Source organism: Sceloporus occidentalis, unplaced genomic scaffold (assembly GCF_023333645.1).
Source record: "Sceloporus occidentalis isolate IW3139 unplaced genomic scaffold, rSceOcc1.0.p SCAF_7, whole genome shotgun sequence".
In the NCBI taxonomy this organism is placed as follows: Eukaryota; Metazoa; Chordata; class Lepidosauria; order Squamata; family Phrynosomatidae; genus Sceloporus; species Sceloporus occidentalis.
Genome location: NW_028316987.1, coordinates 59245351 through 59261591, shown reverse-complemented (window position 1 = coordinate 59261591; position 16241 = coordinate 59245351). Strand labels below are relative to the sequence as shown.

The following is a 16241-nucleotide window of genomic DNA, read 5'->3' as shown; positions in this document are numbered from 1 at the left end:
AAGATCAGCTATCTTCTACAGTGAAGAAGGAAACCAACCTGCAACTAGCAATCTACATATTAAATGAGCGGTTATTAAATGAGTGGAGAATTTCCTTGTTTGCCATCCTCTGCTTATCCAATAAGTGAATGAACAGTGATAAAATAAACAATTTATTCTCCAGTCCCTTGCAGACCAGGAAATATATACTGAGGTGAAAGGACAAGCTTCCCTCAGATATAAAATACTATTATAATCTTAATCTTGAAAAAGTACAGTCAGTAGATTTTTAATGTAAAAAAAAAAAGAAATACAGAGAAATGTGATAATCTCTTGCACATTTTTATTACATTGCTTGGAAGATACTATAAGATACTATAAAGCAATGGTCAGGAACTCTTTCTGCCAACATGTATTCTTCATGGGTAATTTATTGGGGGACATATTGGTAATGAGTATGCACAAAGCTAACAGTGGCAAGTCTAGGCTAAAAAAACACAAAAGGAGACAAAGGCGCGTTACAAACGGCCATAAGGGACGTCCTCAGGACGTCCTAGGTTTACAAAGGGGCGTCACTTCTTGACGCCCCCAAGCCTAATACGTCCTGAGGACGTACAAGATGGCGGCGCCCCATCTACATGGGGGCTGCCATGATGGCGTCACGAACGCGCCGCCTCCAAACGAGGCAGCACAGATGTGGTGCCCTTTCGTCCGCGCAGGAAGGAGCTCCGAAATGGAGCTCCTTCCTGGTCTTGCGTTGCTGGGTGCAGCCTTTAGATGGCTGCGCCCAGTGACGCATGGGAGAAAGGGGCCAAGTGGCCCCTTTCTCCTCCTCCCCGCCGCTGCAGGGTGTCCTTGGGGCTTAAAGCCCCAAGGACACCCCTTTCCAGGCCTCGGGGAAGGGGCCTTTTGCCGCTTCCCAGCAGCCTGGAAAGCAGCGGATTGGGGCCTCAGCGGCTGCTGCTCTGGCCACTGAGGCCCTGGTCCGGCGGGGAAAGGGGCGGGTGCAGGCTGCCGCTTTTCGGCTGTCTGTAACACGCCAAACTTTTTGTCCCTCTGCCACCCACTTCTCCCCCCCTCCCTCTTCCATTAAGATCTTTAATTAGATTAAGCTATACATTCTTTGTGAGAACCTAAAACAGAGAATGACAAGAATTTGTAATAAATCCTTTTCAGTCATAGACAGGTACATCTTTACTGAAGAGATGAGTATTCCTTGTGTTCCTCATACTGTATAACCCTAATTCCAAACCACTCTGGGTAAACAATGAAATTATTCACCCCAATGTATACAGTATCAATTTCATCATTGGTATCTCCAGTGGTAAACAGGAAATGAACAGATCTTTGCCTAACAACCTAAAAAAATGTCTAAAGAGCAGAAAGAACAGGATGCCCCCACTTATCTGATGAGTTAGGGCCCAAAGGACCATCAAAAATTGGAATAGGATGGAAAGTAGAAGCATCTTTTTTTAGCTTGCAAATGCAAGATTGAACACTAGATGACACGAAGTCTACTGAGAGAGAAAAAAATAGCATATGAGTAGTGGTCAAAAGTGCAGACCAGGGGTCGAAAGTGCCATACACAGCTATAATTTAGATCTGTCAAAGCAGTGAAACATCCAAAAACAAGTAATCAAAAAGAGGGGCATGCCTATACTGGGATGTAAATTCAGTATCGAAAAAGCACATAGTTAGAATTTATTTGTTTAAAAATCTTTAAATTTAGTCTTAGATTCATTTGTACTTGGTAACATTAATGATGCTTTGGAAAACAAAAATGAAGAAGAAAGAAATGCCTTTACAATGCTTTATAACAAGAACAGAAAACTTAGCACTGGGTATAATGAAAAATAAGGGAAAACATGGGATTGATGCATTTAATATAAGTGGTACAGTGGGTCCTTGTTAACTGCTGGGGTTTGGTTCCAGGATCTCCCGTGGATAAGAAAATCCATAAGAAAGTCCCATTAAATATAATCACATAGCAAAATAGTGTCCCTTATATAAAATGGAAAATCAAGGTTTGCTATTTGGAAATTATACTTTTTTGGAATATTTTCAAGACGCAGATGCTTGAATCCATGGATTAAAAAATCTGTGGATAAGGAGGGCCAATTGGATTTGTCAATCATAGGCAGAGATTCTCTTTTTTAGAAGCAGGACTGCATATAAAATTTAAGTAATGGAGCTAAGAACCATCATTATTATGACATGAGAGTGACTAGGAACAGTCTTGTATCATTTAAAGACAGTGATGAATTTAAGATTTCCACTGAAGATCCAGAGGATTACATGTATTGGAAAGGAGCCGTTTTAATCAGTGTGCATGTGTATATGTATGCACATGCCTTCAACTTATGGTGACCCCATAGTTCAACACCGGTATTAAAAAATCTCCACTGGTTGCCGATCAGCTTCCGGGCGCAATACAAGGTGTTGGCTATCACCTTTAAATCCCTACATGGCTTGGGCCTAGGTTACTTGCGGGAACGCCTTTCCCTATACAGTCCGCCTCGCACTCTCAGAATGCCTGGGAAGCACCTACTACAGGCACATAAGACCAGATTGGTGTCCACTTCCCAGAGGACCTTTGTCTTGAACCGATCCAAAATTATGGAATGACCTGCCGGATGAGATCCGTTGTATTACTACCTCAGATGCTTTTAAGAAAGCTATTAAGATGGATCTCTTCCAGCGGGCTTTCTCACCTGATTATGTATGATTATTATTATTAATATTATTACTATATTTATTTGTATCCTGCTCTTTTCCCAGGACTGGGTCTCAGAGTGGCTTCATAGCATTAAAAAGAGTACAATTAAAAACATTTTTAAAACTATTAGATAGTTATTAAAAGAATAAAACATATTTTAAAAGATATAACTATATATAGTGAAAAAACTGTATCAAGTTTTTATTATTATTTTTGTATAAGCAGTCCACCCACCTCTATACTCAGTCTCTGATTATGTAATATAATTTTTAATTTTTAGCTTTGTAATTTTGTATTATGTATTTAATATTGTATTATGAGGGTTAATTTTGTGGGGATTTTAGTGTTGTTAAGATTTATTTTATTATATGGTCTGTATGGATTTTATCTGGTTGTAATCCCACCTCAATCCACAGGGAGAAGTGGGAAATATAAGATTATTATTATTATTATTATTATTATTATTATTATTATTATATACTTAGAAGATTCTGAATTTACAAGTTTTGTGATATTATACATATATAAAGACAATATGATGTGAGTAGTTTTCTTTCCACTCCTTTTCTTAATGATACACCGAATCAGGGATGGATAACGTATGGCTCACCAGATGATAGACTGCAGCTCCTATCATCCATCACCACTGGCTATGCTTGCTAGAAGTGTTGAAAGTTGCAGTCTAGGGTGAGACGATCGTTATCTTGCGGTAGCTTGCTCTTTTTTACAGCTAGCAGACACTGAGACCATATTTTCATTCAATCACCCATTAAAAATCCTAATTGCTGTCCTGGTCAGTCACTGCTAGCTCAGACACCACCCATATATTTCTTTATTTATTTAAGAATACTTATAGACTGCTTAGATTTGGGGATTTCTAAATGGTGTGCAACAATAATAAAACAATATTATAACACAAATACACAGTTGTTTTGTACATGAGAGGACAACATGCCCCAATGTATTATTTTGTGAATGTATGTGTCTTCAAATCACCTGTTGACTTATGACCATTCCATTAATTTCATAGTTTTCTTAGGCAACAAATACTCAGAGATGGTTTTGCCAGTTCCTTCCACTAAATTACAGCCTACAGCACCTGGTATGTTTTGGCAGTCTCCAAGTAATAACCAGAACTGACCCTGCGTAGCTTCCAAGATCAGATGGGATCTGGTTTATATTGTTGAAAATGCACTCCATTAGCCCATAATATGGACAGATCCTTCCTGAATCCTTTACAATGCCCTTCTGTTCTTAACATCTATAATAATTTGTACCACTAGCATGGCCACTTCATGACTCAACTCTACCTCAATATCATTAGTGCATAAATTTGCATTAACACTATTTCATTATCATTAATGCATAAATTTACAAAATCACTGGCACCAATTCAAATCCTTCAGGACCCCATCCATTGTGGGAAATTAATACATTCCTATTCTCTGCTTCCTGACATTAGCACCTAACTGCCCAGTGGAAGGGCTAAGAAAGCATTTTGCCTGATGCCTCAAACAGCCTCTGCCAGTCAGAACAGGTCAAACAGATCATTTTGTATTGTTCAGTATATAGAATATATCCTGCTCATGAACTTTTCAGGTTGAATGTGACATGACATTAAACTGTGGAGCTTAACTATGGCCCAGTAGAGACTCGCGCTTTGTGCCAGTCTGGGGCCGAAAGTAGAGCTCGGAAGAGAGGGGTGCCCACATGCTCCCAAGCCCTACCGTGCACCATATGCACCATCTTGGTGCGCCACAGAGGGTGCACGAAGATGACGTCAGCCGTGTGCAGTGCCCAAATGGTGTGCCATACAAGGGGCGTCATCACGGTGTGCCCATTCTGTGGTGCAAAAAGAAGCCCCTTTTCATGTGGTTGCTGCGGCCTGCTTCCAGGGCAGAAAGGGGCAGTGTCTCGCCGCCCCTTTTTGCCTGTCTCTTGAGCCCCAAAGTTATTTACCACAAGCTTAGCAAAAGCCCCAGGCCATGCTAGTTGGGGAATGTTACAAAAAAGTAGATTTTCTTATAATTTTGATGTTAAGGCATACACAAAGGAGGCATAGATTCATTTCAGAGCTTAAATAACACTAGAGAGCCAGCATAGTGTAGTAGTTTCAGCATTGGGCTAGGATTCTGGAGTTCAGGGTTCAATTGCTCACTCAGACATGGAAACCCGCTGGGTGACCTTGGCCAAGGCACACCCCCTCAGTTTAAGAGGAAGGCACTGGCAAACCTCCTCTGAACAAATTTTACCAAGAAAACCCCTGATAGGGTCACCTTGGGTCAGAAATGACTTGAAGCCACACAAAAATAACGACAAAGTAAATGCTGATCAAAACATCTGCAGAAAAAGCCAAATGGTCTCGCACAGCCTAATAAGTAGTACAACTGTGGGTTCGAGTAAAAAAATCACATGTGCTAGTTTTGAAATTGGAAATGCTATTTCTGAGCACTGTTTCTCAAAGCAAATTGTGGCAAATTTCAAGGTTAGTAAAGCAATGAGAGATCTTACTGGAATACTGCCAAAATATTACTGGGCTCCCAGCCAGGGTCAGGTGACAACTGAAAAAAATTAAGGGCTTGTGGAGACTCAAGCCATTAGAGAAGAATGGGTTCTACATGATTAGTAATCAGGTGTCCTCCCCAACCGAATTCTGCAATGTAAGCAGAAAGCAAGCACAAGAACAGGCATTCAACTGAAAGTCCAGAAGAAGTGGACAGGTAGCAACCCACCTACTTTCTGTCAGAGGGTAAGCAGCATAGGAGAGTGAAGCTCACATGTGCATGCATGCACAAGGAGCACCTTTATAGAGGGTGCATCTGATCATCAGTGAATTGCATAGATCCATCAGCCTGTTTAAGTTAGATGAAGCCTTGTCTCTCAAACGGCTTGGGATGGAGTCACATTTAAGAGCAGCTTTAGATAATGTCATGACATCCATCTCCACCACGCCTGGAGGAACTTTTGTAGGTACCACAAATAACAAAGGGTACTGCAGAGCCCAGCAAAGAGATGGTGCCCTACTACTGCCACCAGAGAAATGGCACCAGTGCTTCTTCAAATTTCTTGTTATGTCTATATCTGCAATGTACCCCTGAAATATTTATCTTGTCAGCTTCTTGGGCGATTTCATTAAGTGTACTTTAAGTCTGGCTTAATTTAAAATAAAAGAACTTAATGTTCTTTTACCACTCTTAGAAACAAACCAAACTTATGACAGGACTGACAACATGAAAGAATGAGGGAATACAATATGGGTGGGGAAATGTAGAGGAAATCAACCAACCACTGAATACATTGTAATCACCGCCAGTCATGCTCAGATAGCCATTTTTCACCTATAGACTGGAACAATGAAATGTTAACAGCTGAGTTTAAGTTTGAGAAACAGGAGGAAAACAGTGAATAAAATGAGACTTGCTGGACACTGAATGCTTAAAGCCAGGTAAACATTATTTTAAAGTAGATTTTCTGGAAGTTAAAGAGTATCTGAGAACAATGTGCTACATGACTAAGGAATTTCTATCTTTGTTCAATAAAACCAAACGGTAATAAAGCATATAGTAATCTACATGAAGAGTTAATCATTTTTTCAAACCTAAATACAGAATTATTCAGAAAGGATCCCCTCTATTTCCATGGGTATAGCCAAGAATATTCTGGCCTGAACCACCTCTATTATATAGCCTATCATTTGGCACCAGTGAAACAACATACAACATTATTGCGATTACACCTGAGGAAGCACATCAATCACACAGCAGTGCTTTCTCTGCAAAAATATTAATCTCTAGTCCTAGAGAACCAGCTCAGTGGACAGAACAAGAAATCAGATACATGATCTTTCTTTTAGCTTTAGGAAATATACATTGTCCAATTATGCACAAATGCCTTTTGCTTAACAATACTGTACTGATTTGAGGACCAGAGAACCTGACTCAAGAAAGCTAAAGCAATTCACAGATGTTATTTCTTCTTTAATCCTTTTAATCCTGGTAAATGTGTTTATTTTTAGTAATCTCATTTGGAAAAGAGCACTAAGAATGTGCATTGTAGCGCCACTAAGAAAAATAAAAAAGCCTGTATCAACTCCATGCACATCTGCTAAATATTGCAGCTATTCTGCAATTATACTAAAAAGTCTAAAGGAGAGCCACAGGACTGCTTTAATTAAAACTGTAAATAAATTGCAAGTGATCCTGATAAACTACCAGAGGCGTTCTGGTGACAGCAAAGTGCACATTAAAGCTGAGAATCAAGCTGAAAAATAACCTGTATGTCAAGCAGCCTGATCAATATAATAATTGCTCTAGGCTGGAACAAAATTACAATTCCAGGTTAAAGACAGCCAAGTGCTACAGAAGGTTATGATGCTGCATATTGTGGTGTGGGGGAAATCAAATTCCATAACAAATTACAGGCAATCTGATGAACACAACAATGTGAATACACACATACATACACACATATGGCACTGTTAAATAAAATGTACATTAAGTCATCTGGCCAATTGAGTGAAAGCTTTAGCCTACAAAGAATCACAATAGAAAAGGAGGATAATTAATACTGCATTCAGTACACTACTGCATGTGCCGGGATGAAATAGGTAAACTATTAATAACAAAATAAGTAGCAGAAATTAGTACTAAACAAGTAGATGTTAAGTACTTTAAATAATTGCTGACGTATGTGCCTTGCAGCTATATATCTCAGCTTACTACTTTCTTCATGTCAAACAACCATCGCTATAGTTGTTTGGATTTTATAGCTTAGCCTGCCAGTGGGCACAACATTTTGTTAAGGTTAACTTTTCCTTTCCAGATTTGAGCTCCTTTCAAACACATATGACACATAAACATAAGATGATAAAAAAAATGAATTTAACTGCAGCATATATCAAACAGGAGTATCCTGAATTCACTACAACTGAAATAATTTAAAGTGCAAATGCTAGTACTGTACAAAAATGCCATAATACACATTATCTGCACAGTGGTTGGTTAACTATGTGCACTTAAAAAACCCACAGATACAGCTGCTTTTCAGTAGAAGGTGCAGTTGTAATTTACCTGTCTCTTTGTCCTGTACTTCTTCCAGGTGCAAGTCATTCAGGAGGTGTTCCAAAATCTTCTCAGGAGTCCCAGACACCACCACATATCTGTCAGAAAGAAGAGAGTCCACAGAGTCATCCTCCGTTGAAGACTGAGAGCGGCTGCTCCATTCATCCTCTTCATCCTCTTCATCAATGTATTTAAAATAAGGCACATCGAAGGTGGGCAAAGGCAGCTCCCTGCCTAGAAACAAGGCAGAATCCTTCCTTTCTATGTGAGGGTCAAAGATCCTCAGCTTAGAACTTCCCATACTGTATGGGCAAATAACAAAGACATTCCCTACATGCTGTTGTATCTTTCCCTCTCTGTTCTGTTGCCGGTAAGTGAGTTCATCTAGCTGCTGAGTGCTCTGCAGTCAGCGTGTGTGTGTGGTGTGTGGGTGTGTGTGAGAGACAGAGAGGGCTGTGGCTGAGCACCCAAGGAAAAAACCCTCTTACCTCCAATCATTCTCGACACTCCCTGTTGTGGGGGCTGGGCTATGTGACGACACCTTCTTAAGCACCAGCACATCTTGGTCCAGTTCCTTCACTTGAATAGTAGTCACCTCATCATCCAGCTTTAATTTGGAGAGGGGGACAAACAACAAAGAGGGGGGAAATGAGTAAAATCTCCAGAGGACTGAGAAAGGGAAGGGGTGGGAGGAAACCTTGATTATAGCTACATTTTCTCTCTATCACTGCTGCCATATGTAGCAGCAGCAGCAGCAGCTGCCCTTGATTTATATTCTGAAAATTCACAATGCACCAGAATTTGAGCAGCTCTTTCCATTCCAGAATCTGTTATGAACATGTTGGAACTACAAAAGATGACATTCAAATACATAAAACAAGGGGGCAGAGTTAATAAAAGAAAGTCAGTCTGTCTTTTCTTTTTCTGCTCCATCCACGTTATGTTTGGCTGTTGCTTATCGGCTTGTTTAGCAGTCACTAAACATACTGAATTAAAACTGACAAGGAAGTTGCAACCGTCACTGAGCACTTTATAACCATTTCAACAGAAGTGCACCTGCTACTACACAAACAAAACATACAATCCTGTAGAGCTGCTCCCATTCTTGGAGAGAGGCAGTAAAACCAGTCAGGAAAAAAAAGCATGACACTGTTTCTTTCATTTAACTTTCATTTACTTCATTTTGAGGGGGGGGGGAAAACCTGTGCAGTTTGACCCAAAATTATGCCCCCAAAAGGTATTCTAACAAAGCTTTAATGTGAACTAACAAAGCCTAATGTGGTGACTTTTTCCCACCACAGTCTCCTTATGTGAATGTGACTATTTTTTGCACATACTGTTAATACCAACCATCTCAAAGGGTGACTATGGAGAGGGCAGATTACTGACTGAACAATCGGCAATGAAATATACTGACTGATGACAAGCTCTCATTAGTTCCTTTCAAGAGCCTCCAAGATAAATCCCAGTGGCAAGAAGCCTGGTAAAAACCATAGCCGGATAATATTTTAATTAAGTCAAATGCTTCACAGTAATTTGATTTTCATTCATACTGGTAAGGTGCTTTTTTGGACACTATGAAATAATACCAACAATGGATAATATCAAAGCAGTCTTAAATAATTAAACGGGTCTTGTGCAAAGTTAGATAGGAGCAGTATTATTGCAAATGCAAAGCAATGTCACTTGATGGTTAACTCTCTTCTTCTCCATTATATCTTAATGGCATGAAGGAATTCAGAAACTAATCAGCAATAGAACCACGCTCTGTTAGACATAAGACAAACCAGTACAAGGATATGGTTTTGCCCCAAAGAGCTTTCAATCCAGGAACTTGATCTATATTTATTTATCCATCACACACACGTACATGCACACATGCTGCAATTATTAAATTTTTGCCATGTCAGACATACAGGTACTGAGCCAATTAACATAGGTTATTTGTTGAAAAAATCCCTGGGGACATTAGTGAGACATCATGTTGCAGGAATACTGATGCATAATTGTAATCTTCCATTTCACGGTATATGCTTCTGCTGCCTACAATTTACAGCACAGCCATTAAATAATGAGATAAGCATAGGTTATAACCTAAAATTATTCAGTTCCTCCACAGTTATAAGAAGTTTCTCTATTTTTTCAAAGTATCAACATACCTGTGGGGACTGAACTGTAATTTATCAAGTTTATCCAGTCAAAAGGAAATCACATTAATAAAGAGAACTATTTAATTTGATGCTTGAACTTCACCTCCAATGCAGCCTTCTCATGATTGTCCAAGAGCTCAATGACAGTTTGAACACCATCAGGACACATGGAAAGCCTACAGCCAGAAAGAAACTCCTCTAATGCTCCTTCCCTGTTCACATTTTTTTAAAAAGACACAGAGGGCTCTCTCAGTCTCTGTTTTCTGCATGTAAGTAATGAGAACTTAGACCCAGTCCAGTTGAAGTTACCACTGATGTCAACTTAGAGTTAGCATGTACTCACATTTCACTCATTTTCACTAAGGTGGTCATATTAACTTGACATGATTATATTACATGTAAATATACAGACAGACAGACACATAGGCGGGTTACACACCGCCATATAGTACGTATTGTATACGTACTAGGGTTAGGAAGGGGCGGTGCTTCCGCACCCCCCTAACCATAGTACGTATACAATACGTACAAGATGGCGGCGCCCCTTCCACATGGGCGCCACCATCTTTACGTACTGGACGCATAGCGTCCAGACATGTCGCGGCGCCTATGACGTCGCGAATGCGCCAGCGGCGCCTCACGACGTCATAGAGGCGCCGCAAAAAGAAACTCCAAAATGGAGCTTCTTTTTTGCTCCGCGCGGGAGCCGCGCGGTTTAGCTGCTACGGCTCCCTCACAGAGCAAATGGCGCCGGCGGGGGAACGCGGCAAAGCGGCGGTTTGTATCCCGCCATATATTGTTGTTGCTCCTGCTGTATGCCTTCAAGTTTTTTCTAACTTATGGCAACTCTAAGGCAACCCTATCATGGGATTTTCTTGGCAAGTTTCTTTAGAGGGGGGGGGTTGCTATTGCCATCCTCTGAGACTGAGAGAGTGTCACCCAGTGAGTTTATGTGTGTGTGTGTGTGTGTGTGTGTGTGTGTGTGTGTGCGCACATATGTATGTGTGAATATGTGTGTGTGTATGACTATATACTACATATACTATATATACACCTCCCTCCCTATTCGCTAGGGTTAGGGGCACAAGACCCACGTGAATATGGAAAAACCGCAAATAATAAAAACACCATGTTTTTACCTGAGAGGACATCTCTCTAGGAATCTCTAGGTCCTCCAGTGCAACTCTGGGGTCAACATCCAGCAGCCACTGACCACAGAACTGCACTGGAGGAGCTAGAAATGCCTAGTATAGTATTTTCTCTAGGAATCTCTAGGTCTTTCAGTGCAAGTTTTAGTTAAAGTTGACCACAGAATTGCACTAGAGGACTTAGATATTTCTAGAGAGAACATATTAATCAAATCTGTGAATAATCAAATCCATAAATATCAAAGCTGCAAATATAGAGGGATGATATACTACATTTATAGTTCACTTCATTTTGGGATACACACTCACACAGACAATCCTAAATGAACTGAACTATAAATGTTTACAGAGCCGGTTTTAAAGTTAAATAGATCTTTAAATAACTGGAAAGGCCAAGTTAGTTGTTTCATGAACATTACACTGGCTGGTGAAGCAATGGGTGAGGGAGGAGAGTGAGGAAGAAGAAGATGAGGTGAGAAAGAGTTATTGAAAGTGGGTTACTTTTGTTAGTATTTTTAGGATCCTGAAAATAGCATGTGTTACTTAGGTCCCAAACGTACTGCAAAAATAATCCCATTTGAGACCGTGTTAACTGCCCTGGCTCAGTGCTAGGAAATCCTGGAAATTGTAGTTTATTGTGGCACCAGAGTTCTCTAACAGAGAAGGCTAAATGTCTCATAAGTGTCTCATAAAACTACAGATCCCAAAATTCCCTAGCACTGAACCAGGGCAGTTAAAGCAGCCTCAGACTGGATTATTTCTGCAGTGAGTTTTGGACTTTAGTGTTCCTAGACCACCACTTGCAAGTTAAAATGCCTTCTTTTCCAATTATTGCTCTCAGTGGAAAGAATAAAGTCCCCCAGTCAAAACTAACTTAGGACCTGAGATGCCAAGGTCCAAACCTGAGACCTAGGGATGACCCCTTGTGATGTCACTGAGGACAGACCCTTGTGATGTTATAAAGGTTATGTTGCAAGGAGTAAGGATGATGTCATTAAGCATGACACATTAAGCATCAACCACAGATGCTCAGAGTATGTCATTCAAATCAAAAGCAAATCTATCAAGTCTAACAGATGAAAAATACACATGCCTTTGCCCTGACATTCCTCTCCCTTACCCTGAGGACCAGAGAAGAAAGGCCGTAAGATATGAGAACACTACTGGAGAGTAGGAGGGCAGTCCTGACCCTGCGAAACTACAAACAATCCAGAGGAAAAAGATAAAAGACTAATCCAAATGGCTGCCTGAACATAGCAAAGCATTTAAACTATACAAGCTTTTACATCAACTTTCTGAATCAAGAGCAATGATTTTAAAATACAAAGGGGAGTTCTGCTTCATAACAGCAGGCAGCAAAGCAAAGTGTTCTGAAACATACCAGCTTTAAACTGTAGTCATTAGCAAAAGAAACACCTTTAGCATAAAACCACATGGAGTATGAACTTTTGTTTTCACAGCTGCACTGGCTGAAATTGACGCAGCCAGCTAGATATTGCTGATGCATCTCCTGCTGATCTGCTTTTCTAATCTTCCCATAATTTGATGCTGGTACCAGCGCATGACTTTGAGTGATAAAGCAGAGGGTATGTTCAGAGAAGTATGCCAGCACCTTTTGGAAGGCACTACTAGGTACAGAGGGCCCTATTAAATAGTAGGATGCTCAAGAAGACTGATGCTAGTGGCCTTACATTTCTCTGGAATGTGCAATTAAACTTGTCACAGTGTTTGTCATTTAAACGTAAGTTATAAGACTGGAAGTGACTTCTTGAAAAAATATTTAATCCAGCTCTAAACACTATGGTAAATTCTCCTTGTACAAATATTAATATTTTAACCTGGAGAATCCGGGGGGGGGGGTATGAAAGAAAGGACATTTTGCCCAATCTCCTACACTAGCAGTTGGTTTGCCTCTGTATGTATTAACAGTAGATCCACAACTCCCTAGTCCAGACAGGGATGATTAAGCCCCACTGACTCTGAAACTCAGGATGAAGTCTCACATTATTAAGGAATCCTTAAGGCCTGCTTTCACAAGTGTTGAAAGTCATAGGCCTATATAAGCCGGATGCAATTTTACCAGGGTCTCTTTACACAGTGAAGAGAGAGGGCATATTTTTTCAGTATTCTCCTTTACCAACGAATTGCTGCAGTGTTTTTAGTGAAGTGAGCAGCAACTGCTTGTTTTGGAGAATGTAGAAACATACCAAGTAGCAGAAGCATAACATTATATCGAAGGCCTCTAGGCTGGCCTATGTGCTGTGCAATTTGGGGAACTGTAGTTTTGTGAGACACTTATTCCTCTCTGTCAGAGAGCTCTAATGCCACCACAAATTATGATTCCCAGAATTCCATAGCACTGAGCCATGACAGTTAAAGTAGTTTCAACTTGTATTATTTCTGCAGTGCAAGTGGAATCCTGTTTCAAGAGTAACACTAAGCTTTTGATTCCTGGTTAGTTGAGTTCCTCACAGTAAGGAGAGGAGCACAGTAGAAGCAATCAATTAATGTGAACCGCTAAAACATGCTTCTCCACAATTTTGTATAAACTGTTTTCAATAAAAATGAATATAAATATATAGTTTCTGGACATTTTTCAAATGGACACCTGTCTATTTGGGCACATTTTAGAAATGTGTAGGGTATTTTTGTTTGCCGTTGAAGGTATTTTGTTGTTCATAGATTGCATCACAAACCTAGAAAAGTATGGATTTCTGATTGCAAATTGCATCTGTTCTTGAATTTGACTTGGAAGATGAAACTCAGGTAAATGCATTTTTAAAAACCCTGACAGAAAGCATTTCCCACACATGCCAAATTAGCACTGTATAAATTAACATCAGAGGAAGTAGGCTGTAGCCTTAAAAAGTCACAGTTAATTACATTTGTTTTTAAGATAGTACTCAGCTCTTGTCATTTTTGCAGTAACAGAGAAATGTAACTAAACTAAAAAAAATTCCCTCCTGGAAAGTCCCCAATTTAGTCTTTTGAATCAGAGATCCACCAGTTTCATGAGGAAACCATAAAGATGCGCGTGCGCACACACACATAGAAATATCTATCTATCTCCATGTGTGTCGGCATTATACGTTTGCCTGGTTTGACCATTGAGAGTGCGTTTGAGAAAATATTAGTTGAACATACAGACAACCCTTACCAGTCATAGATTCAACTATCCATGTATTGAACCATCCATGTTTTGAAATTTTATTTTGTAAAAAAGTTCCAAAAAACCAAACACTGATTATATCATTTTATCAGGTCCTGGAACCAAACTCCAGTGGATACCAAAGACCTACTGCATTTGTAACTGTGATTTTTATTGAGTATTTTTATGCAGACTGATAACTGCCCTAAACTCCTATGAGATATAACAGAATGCAAACCAAATTAGATCAATCATTTTGAGTCAGACCAGGGGCCATGGGAAGAAAGTGGACTTGATTCCCCAGAAACAAATCCCATTGTAGCAGCAACAAAGTATGCTACACATGTGGGAGAATTGATGCAGTCCCCATTTTCTGTCAGCTCTAATCCAATCATCCTATCATAGAGGCTTTTTCAAAAAGCACAAGACATTGAGAGATCCAGGCATGATGCCCTATGTCATTTATGGCTTGGCCCAGAGGCATAGAAAGCTGGAACTAGAGGAACCACCTTGGTTGTACAGGTATGACTGCAGAAGTTGTACTCTAGGGATCTACTGCCTGCTTAAGAAGGTCAGTTTGCTTTCATTGCTCTGTCCTTGTATAGCTGTAAATAAATTAATTATTACAAGATACTGCACTATCCAGACCATACTGGTCAATCTAACCAGTTTCTGGAAAACAAAATAAGTAAGCGGCTCCTCCCCATCTTCTCATCAGTAAACTTTTTAAGGCTACCTCCCCTTTTCCTCTTGGGTGTCAACCCTAGTGCCCCCCCCCCATGTCAATTTCTTGATATTAGGTCTACTGCAAGACAACCAATCTCAATCTTTGCTTCCTTCCCTGCCAATCACCTGGGAGCATTTATAATGCTTCATTAATAATGAAAAGAAAGGCCTATATGGGGTCCTGGGGGATACTTACAACCCTCAATGTTGCCTTTTCCTACTTAGTCTTAAGGTAACTTCAAGGCAGATGATGGGAAAATTGAAAGAGTTAATGTTTTCCCATACATTGGCCTAATCTCTGATCAGTATAGAGATTGCAATCACAAAATCAGAAGACTAGAACTTGGAAGGACAGCTGTGAAAGAACTACACAAGATCCTGAAGCATAACGATATACTAAACGATATACTAACACTAAAATTAGGATTGTCCATACTATCATATTTCCAATTTCTATATATGGTTGGGAAAGCTGGAGAGTGAAGAAACCTGACAGGAAGAAAATCTGAAATCTGGTAGAGGAGAAGAGTTCTGTGGATGTGGACTGCTAAAAAAAAAAATCAAGTAAGTGGGTCCTAGAACAAATCACACCTGAATTCTCCCTAGAAGCCAAAATGGCTAAATTGAGGCTGTCGTACTTTGGCCATATCATGAGAAGGCATGACTTGCTAGAAAAGGCAATGATGCATGGCAAGACAGAAGGCCACAGGAAAAGGAAAAGACTGTATTCAAGATGGACAGATTCAATCAAGGAAATTATGGCCCTGGGTCTACAAGCCCTGAGCAGTGATATTCAGGATAGGGTGTCCTGGACATGTCTCATTCATAGGTTTGCTATAAGTTGGGGTTGACCTGAGGACATTAACACACACACACACACTAAGGCAAATTTAGAATGGACTGAGGCAAGAAAATCCCTATGAGTTCTTCGTAAGAATTTGCACTGAAAGTTTAGGAAAAAAATTGAATATGGTCTGAATTCTATTGTTAGCTCCAGAGCAGATCTATTGGATCATTGAAATTTACCTATGCGTTGATTCATTATTCAAAAACTGATTCAGTGGGACTGACCAAACTGATCCATGCCTACAAATGGAACAGTCACAAGCATACAGCACCTTCCATGTTATGCTTAAGGCCTCAGATGAGAGTAAGATAAGCCTGATCTAGACGGGCCTATAGTGTGCCCTCGTCACATGCTAGGGGTTGGCCAAAGGTGCACCACCCATACTGTACACACGGGGCACCACCATTTTGATGCGACGGATGCTTAGCATCCACACATCACACCCCCATAATGATGTCACGAGTGCA

At 40.1% G+C, this 16241-nt stretch overlaps 1 protein-coding gene across 1 annotated transcript in view; it reads right to left on the bottom strand.

The window, feature by feature from the left end:
- LOC149309815 (rap guanine nucleotide exchange factor 5-like) overlaps positions 1 to 16241 on the bottom strand; it is a 170759-nt gene that overhangs the window by 51265 nt on the left and 103253 nt on the right. The window contains exons 10-11 of the mRNA XM_089533094.1: positions 8244 to 8362; positions 7765 to 7853 (exon numbers count right to left, since the gene is read on the bottom strand). Coding sequence (XP_089389220.1) covers positions 7765 to 7853; positions 8244 to 8362 — 208 coding nt within the window. The remainder of the gene's footprint in view (positions 1 to 7764; positions 7854 to 8243; positions 8363 to 16241) is intronic.